The sequence below is a fragment of the Phaethon lepturus genome, unplaced genomic scaffold, assembly GCF_000687285.1.
Source record: "Phaethon lepturus isolate BGI_N335 unplaced genomic scaffold, ASM68728v1 scaffold15702, whole genome shotgun sequence".
NCBI classification, from domain to species: domain Eukaryota; kingdom Metazoa; phylum Chordata; class Aves; order Phaethontiformes; family Phaethontidae; genus Phaethon; species Phaethon lepturus.
Genome location: NW_010521367.1, coordinates 1 through 8,098, shown reverse-complemented (window position 1 = coordinate 8,098; position 8,098 = coordinate 1). Strand labels below are relative to the sequence as shown.

At 47.8% G+C, this 8,098-nt stretch overlaps 1 protein-coding gene across 1 annotated transcript; it reads right to left on the bottom strand.

Annotated features, from left to right (window-relative positions):
• Window positions 1-1,581: 1,581 nt before the first annotated feature.
• Window positions 1,582-7,541, bottom strand: LOC104616473 (tetraspanin-15-like; the record flags this gene model as incomplete). The annotated part of the gene is made up of 4 exons (XM_010281499.1): window positions 1,582-1,734; window positions 2,217-2,333; window positions 3,702-3,749; window positions 7,425-7,541. Coding segments are annotated over 4 exons (435 nt in total), but the record flags the coding sequence as incomplete, so codon positions are not given.
• Between the last annotated feature and the right edge of the window lie 557 nt (window positions 7,542-8,098).

The following is an 8,098-nucleotide window of genomic DNA, read 5'->3' as shown; positions in this document are numbered from 1 at the left end:
CCCCGCCCCCCGCCGTGGTCTCCCCATCGTCTCCCACAGCTCAGGCGCCTGGACGCAGCCGAGCGGAGACCCGCTGCCTCCCGCTCCTCCGGATCGGCGTCGCCCTTCCCTCCGCTCACCACGGGCCCGCGAAGCGAGGAGTTCGTTTCCTCAGATCCGAGGGAATGGGAAGGGTCAACGTCATTGGGATCAATCATTTATTAAACAGTCACACGTGTTTAGTTGGTGATTGTCAGGTAACTCCCCCGCCTCCATTTGAATTTGTGCAAATTCAGCACGACCCACGAATCTCCTTGTTCCATTTAAACCACCCCAATTTTAGCTACGCGTCCGTCATCTCCTGCTTTCCCGGGTATCTTGTACTTCAAACCACCACCACATTTACCAGACACGATCAGTAAAGAAAGAAAACTTACCTTTGTCATTCCCTCCTTCACAGTTCATTCCTACCACACACGCTTCATCCCCATCCTGAATTTGTTTATCGGGAGCATCAGGACAATGAGGTTTTGCATTTTGCCGGCAAGCCCGGCTGGGGCTGGAAGGACTGCAGAGAAATGCTCAGGGCAAAGCAACACCAGCTAAAACCCGCCAGCCCCCAGTGCCTTCCCAGGTATTGGATTCCGATTCGGCACGGGACACAAGCGAGGCGCGGACCTTCAGCGGCTCTGTCCAAAACCCCAGGTAAGTCAGCACCCAAGCCAGGGTCACAGCTCAAGGTGTTTCTACCTTTTGGTTCAGCGTTTGAGGGACAGGCTTAACTTAGATAAGAAAATTAAAAGCAGTTTAAACAAAATCTTTATGCTTTAAAAAACAACAAAACAGAACAAACCACAGCTTATTGTTTTTATTTTGACAAGAATAATGTGATTTAGAAACATCTCAACATACGGAACTCAAAAAAAAAAACAAACCAAAAAAACCCAATCACCTAGTTGATTTACTGAAGAGGAAAAATACAGTACATACAAGAGTCAAACATCCCTTATGTTTATACAAAAGCCAGACAGTAATAAATTGCATTAAAAATATATAAAGCATTACCTGCCTGATTCGACACTGGCATTTGCCCCATTATTAAAAGGCACAAAAGACTGAGCAATGAAAGTGTTCAGCATCACATCCATTATTGTCAGTAAATCCACCAAGATTAGCATAAAAAATTATTAAATCCACGTTTAATGTTCGCCACGTAGATCGCTAAGAACTCTTTTTTGGAAGGAGTAAGAAAATAAAGTCGGAAAGGACAAACATTTCAATAGGACATCCCAAGACGCAAAGGCTCTTCCTAGAAATCTACCTTCAAATCTTCCCAGAAGAGTTTTCCCAGCCGCGATCACTCGGCAATCATTCCGTAAAGGTTCGGTGATTCACAAGCCCGCCTTCCGGCAGCGTCGCGATACCGCAGCAGCATCGTCGGCGGCACCGAGCCCTTCTGGCGCGTCTTCGGTTGCGGACGCGCCAAGAGCGACGAGGCTACGGAGGTATCGGCGCGCCGCCGACCCCCCCCCGGCATAACAGCCAGCGCAAACCGGAACAGGCGGATTTGCCTTTTTTTAGCCGTATCGGAGGTTTCCGAGGTCACCCCGGGTAACACATGCAGCAGCCGGCTCCAGCAAGCTCGGGGGCGGCTCTCTGCCGCGCTTCTTCAAACAGCCTTTCGCTCAGCTTGTGCTCGGTGATGATGTCTTCCACCCGCGTTATGTAAAGCAAGGATAACAACACCCCCAGGAACTGCGAAAGGAAGGGGCATCTCCGGTCAGGGATCACGTACCGCCCGCCCAGCGCGTCTCACGGCCGTTGCCCAGCGCGTCTCGCGGCCGTTTTTACGAGTTACGTACACGTACGTCGGATATGCGGGCAGGTATGCGGTACATATACAATCTCACATGGTTATTCTTTGCATAGAGGGGCATAAATGGATCATTTTTGTGCGGAGCTGATGCAGCCAATTCCCACCCCTGGGCCTCGGAGCATGAGAACGTCTTACCGGGCGCAGCTGCGGGGAGGAGAGGACTCAAAACAGCCCAAGCGAACCAAATTAACCCACCAAGCCCCGCAGTATATCACAGTAATGCTACTAAATTACCTCAGCTCAGCAGTTACGTCACATTTAAGTAAAAACCAGTAATTAAATATAGTCAAATGGGACACCGCGTACCGTAGCGACGAATCAGATACTCCCGGTAACGGGTAACGCACCGGCCCCTTCTCACCTGGGGCAGCAATATGCCGAGCAGCACGCCAGCCATGATGCTGTAGTTGTCCAAAAACCAAATAAGCACTGCATTCGTGCATCCCCGGACATAGATAACGTGCTGAACGCTCAAGCGCTGCAAGGTAACAGAGCAGACGTTCAAACCGGCAGCCGCGCGACGCGGTTAACACACGGTAATTCAAATTCCCGGGAGGTAAACGTGGTCTTCCTTCCCGTCTCTTTAAACCCACTGAATTTGAGACAGACCTCATCACTAATCGTCCATCTGGTTTTAAGTCGTTCCAACACCTGAGTAAGTGATTTTATTTTTGTAAAAGTTGGTGGGGTTTGTTTGTTTGTTTGTTTTGCAACTACTTTTCTAAAAGAAACGCACCCAATTCTCCTTCTAGACCACTCGGAAAGCAGAGAACTCTCTCTTTTAGCTTTCATCTCTGCTTCCAAGTTGAAAGGACAGCAGCGGCAAAATATAAATCGCGGACCACGCGCTTTGCAATAGGCTCTTAAAAAGGGCAGGAACAAGAGGATTTCAGATGCAGTCTCGCAAGCTGCGCTGCACCGTGACCCCAACCCATAATACAGAAAGCACTCGAGGCCGCAGAGAGCCCGGCGCGGATGAATGGGGCGAAGTTAAGCATATGCTTAAGTGCTCTGGGCGTCAGAGCCAGGCTGGAGCCTTTAGGTGATTAAGCCATAAATCAACGCATCTAAATGAAGACGGGTCACATGTAAAGACAACCGGTCATCCCAAAAACCAACAACCGAAGCTGGCATTGTGCGCCTCAAATGAGCTGGGGAGAGGGGCTTTTTTAGACCAAGCCCCCGCGCCAGCACTCCGATGCTAGGAGTGGAGACCTTGCAGCAGATCCAATTACCAATTACCCCGCTTAATCACTCCGTAATTAGTGCCTTGAGCTGGCAGTCTCTACTCTGGAGCCGCTGAGGCTATTCCCAAGAGGGAAAACCAGAGGAGGCGGCCACATCCCGCTCCTGCAGGGAGGAGAAGGCTCCTCTTCCAACCTCTTCCAGGAACAACCATTACGGTCTTAAAAATACAACACCCGCTCCTGGGATACAAAATACTTAGAATCAGCTACGTTAGCTGTAGCGTAATCGATTTTACTCAGGGAGAAACTTTGGCTTTTAGGTGTTAAAAGCTTTCGCCAACTCAAGTCACCGCTTAAAAGTGTTGAAGCGTCTTTCTTCGTACTAACTGTGCGATTAGCGTACGGGGGGGTGAGCTCTGGGAAGGAACGCTTCGTGCACGTCCAAGAGGAATTGTGGAAGATAGAAGGAAGGGAAGATACCACAATCAAACAAGATTAATTTTGTTAATACACGAAAGCTATTCCAGATCAAATAGTTTTAATTGCTGATTTAACTGCCTGGTAGATCTAAGTACTCAGAAGAAAGTTTTATAACTGACGAAGAAACGGCAGAGAAGCACAACCCTTTGCCACAACAGGATGGATGCCGGTTACCTTACCTCTTTGTCAATGGTTTTGTATCCACACATAGTGTTGACAATGTCTGTCTGAAAAGAAAACAACAAATATAAATGATAGCAGGAAAAAAAAAAATCACAAAACAATTATTTTCACTGTTCTTGTGTTCACCCAGCTCATATAAAAGCAACAACAGGGGGGTTACTCGCCGGTCCAACACCGATTTCCCCCCAGCATCTCCAGGGTCAGATGTAGATACGGCTCTACGTGATTTGAGAGATATCAGTGTTGCCAGCGTGTCACGACACAAGACGTTTTGAACTGTATCTATCCAGCAAAACCGGCGTGGCGTCAGAAGCCAAAGCTAGCGACAACAGAGCTGTAAGCCACAGCTGTTTCCACAGAACGAACAGCTGGGGTTCATTTTAGGGCCTTAATAACTTAACGCATCTTATTAAGAAAACCAGGGGTTAATACAGCCATCAGGCCACCACGATGACAAACTGAAGCTCAGAAATACCTGAAACCCAAATAACATCCAGTGCTATGAATGCTTAGCTGAGCGTTTTACAAAAGCAAATTTAATGTATTTCCATATGTCATAATATACGTTAATATAAAAGTCATATATTTTAAAAAAGACTGAGTGGTTCCATTCATCACAGATTACCAATGCACCTTCTGTCGCCATTTAATATTTCGCTTGCGTCCTGAAGCTCTACCTGGTCCCGCAAAGCTAATGTGAAAACACTGTCCTTCACTTGCAGGTCACCCAACGTAGAACCCAACGGCATCAAAGGAACAAAGACATGGAGGAAAATGAGAACATGCAAACGAGAGAAATAAGGCAGAGCAAACTCTTCTGTATTGATATACTCTCCCACTAAATTAAGACAAGGTTGTAGAGATGAGATTTCTAAACGCTGGTGGCCTCTGAGCGGTAGGCTGGGGTCCCCAGGTCACCTCCCCAAGAAGGAAGAGGGATGTTTGCGAAAGGTGGAAGGAAGCTGGATGTTACAAAACGGCAGAAACACCAGCCAGGGTCAAGTTCTTTTACAAGCCCAAAAAGCCAGGCTCTCACCTTGAAGACAAACGAGGTTCAGCGCGTTCCTGAAAGAAAAAGCTCTGACTATGTCCAGGGCTGCTGGGAAAAGGCGAGGGGCACCCACCTGCGAACCTGTGAGCAGGTAATAAACTCTTGGAAGTCAAGGTTTGCAAGACTTGCTGCGCCCGCTGTGAATGATCTCACATTTACAAAACACTTGAGCCTAACAGGTAAACACGCGGCCACCCGCGGAGTATTTGCCAGCAAGGAACAGTCTCACATTTAAATTTTAAACCCAGCATTTGCTAACGGGACATCACAGCACAAGAAAATGTACACAGCAGAGCTAAATGTATTAGAAACAGAGGTGTATAGGCATTTGGGGACTAATTTTTATCTGCTACACTAGTGTAAGTATTTAATAAATACTTTGACTTGAAAATAGTCCCTTCAGAGCCCCCCAGTATGAGCCCGGCTCATCTTAGCACAGGGCTTTTTCAGAGGATCAGAACCCAACCTCCAGCATTAGCAGGAGTTTTCCATGACTACAAAGTGAATGAGTAATCACAAGCCGTATCTGCAGCTCTCCAGGATAGAAACCAGCCTGTATTTGGAAGCATCTGTCAAACAGAGAAGAATTATGCAACTTCTGGTCATGGTTTGGTTTTTTTTTCCCTCCAAGGCAGCTGGCCCTACAGCCGCGGCGCTGGTGTCGTCCTGCCGAATGCGCGCCCGTGCCGCGTGGGCTTCACAAGGCACATCAGCGGCGTGCCGGGGCGGCAGAGCCACAAGCCCTAACGTTCTGTAGCGCCTTGCTGAAGAGCCTACCCTTAAGCGAGAAGGTTGCTTGTTATTTTGGGGCTTCTCTTAAAGTTGATTAACTTCCCTCAGCTTAACACTTCGCAGGCTGCCTTTAGAATCACAGAATCATTAAGGTTGGAAAAGACCTCTGAGATCATCAGGTCCAGCCACCAACCCAACACCACCGTGCCCGCTAAACCACGTCCCGAAGTGCCACGTCCACACGTTTTTTGAACACCTCCAGTGACGGTGACTCCACCACCTCCCTGGGCAGCCTGTGCCGATGCTTGACCACTCTCCCCGTAAAGACATTTTTCCTAATATAGGAAAAATAGGCAGCAAGTAGTCTCACGCCCCGCTCCCCAGCTGCCAACGAAGCATACGGAGAATATAATCCCTGTTTTCCTCAGAGAAGTTCCTGTTTTAGGGCCTTCCTGCCTGACAGGTTGCATTTGAAATCCACAATGTGTTTGATGAAAGTGCTGAAAAGGCACCTGGCGTTATTATAGTCACGGATTTATATATATATTAATATATATAAACTTATATATGATTTTAATATTCGCCTTCACACTACTGCTGTATTTCCACACACACGAACTCTTTTAAAATAAGAGTTCCGCAAAGAAATGAGGGCTACAGAAAAACAAGCGGTACTTTGAATGACCACTAAAAAGCCAGATTGGTCTTTACTAGCCAGCTCTGTCTTCCTTTACCATCGGCTGCGGGCAAAATCCTGAGCCCTTCTGCTCAGTGCCGCTGTGGATCAGCCGATATTATTTTCATATACACAACTTTCTTATTCTCAAACACCTAAGACTTAAAACATAACTGTTTAGCTTTGGTTTCTGAGAATAAATCAAAGTTCAGCACAGCTTTAAACAGACCCTTTCTCACGCACAAAAGATGTGTAAGCACGCATAATAAACACCTTCGTACTACACCCATTTCTCAGCAACACCCAGCAGGATTACTAATAAAATTATCGCTTTTTTCCCCCCCTTTCTTTTTAATTAAACACCCGTGCTTAAGGCAGACCTTGAAAGGGCAGCACGTAACGGGCTGTCCATCACCAGCTCTGCTGCATCTGCTCTTACACATACCCGATTTCTCTGCCTCGTGGTCAGGCTGAAGACCAAAACCCAGTGAGGCAGGGATGGTCTTTTACTGGTTTTCCGTTGCGGTTTTTTAAACTACTAACTGGTTTTAAGCTGAGGAATGGTTCTTTATCAAATTCAGCATTACATCCATCCCTCAAATGAAGAGCGATGAATTAAAACTGCTAAGATTTATATAAAACGCACGGTCCATTTACAGGGAAGCTCACGCCTGCTCCCAGTACTGCCAGCACCAGTTAATACCAGTCCATGTAGACTGAGAAACTGGTCCAGACTCCAGCTGGGAGGCATCCTTCCAGGGAGAGTCTCACCGGGCGGCAAGGTGGGCAGTTTTCAAGGACAGGTCAGGGCAGAGCAGCAGCTCCAGCCCAGACCTGCACCCACAAGGATGCACCGAGGTCATCTTGCCCACGTTTCTGGCTTTTTCTGGACGATGGGCTCATTCTGTTTGGTTTTTGACGCAGGCGGCCGCTGGCGCACACCATTTCAACCCCCACCCGCGGAGGCGATGCTCAGCAAGCCCCGGGGCAAACACCAGCCAAACTTAATTTTAAGCAGCCCTGCTGCAGGCAAGCCACGAGGTTAGAGGAGCTCCCGAGACCCCTTCCACGCGCCTAGGACGGCGTCGCGGGACAGTAACACGGACCGTACGTCTAGCTCATCATTTTCTCCTCTTCCAGGTGTCAAGACCCACGGATCCATAGCTGCCGTTTGCAGGAGGGACCCATTTTCCCTCGCTTCTTCCCCCAGATTTTCTCAAGGGAGCGCGGCGACGCCGAGCAGCCGGGGCTCGGACCCACCTTGTTCGTGACGCAGCAAGTGTAGGGCACGCCGCAGGCCAGCGGTCCCGGCGCCGCGCAGCTGTGGTACGCGTTCTGCGACCAATCTCTGTAATCTTCCCCGCCGCAGCACTTAAACTGGGGGAAAGAAGGGAAAAAAAAAAGCGACACAAAAGGCAAAGGGAAAAAAATTACATTATCTTCACAGAAACCCTCCTAATAAGTAGGAAACAAAGCAATTTTAAGAGCACTTGAGCTACCCAGCAAATCTGTCGCTTTATCAGCACGGCACGTATGAATCTATACGATAGATACAACTTAAGATATAGCTAGTGTTCCCCTGTCGCTCGTCGAGCTACTCCAGGGTGCCAGATCGAAGCATTTGGTGCTAAGTTCCACCTCCCATCTTTTCCGAATTGAAAAATCATCTTTTCAGGCCCGGACATCATTAAGCAATGTCTCCCTGCTCACCATCTTCCATGAACTTTATTTGCCATGAATTTTATTTTGCAAGGAATCCAAAATTGCCAGATAATGAGCTTTATTCCACCTTAAGCAGAAAAAAAAGTGTAAAAGATCTCGTATCTGGGTGTTTTACAGTCATGGTTTTGAGAATTATATTCACTCCATCTCAAGCCGTAATATGCTTCTTCAATTTTTTTAAGGATTGTGACTAGATTTCTCAAAAGACAAAA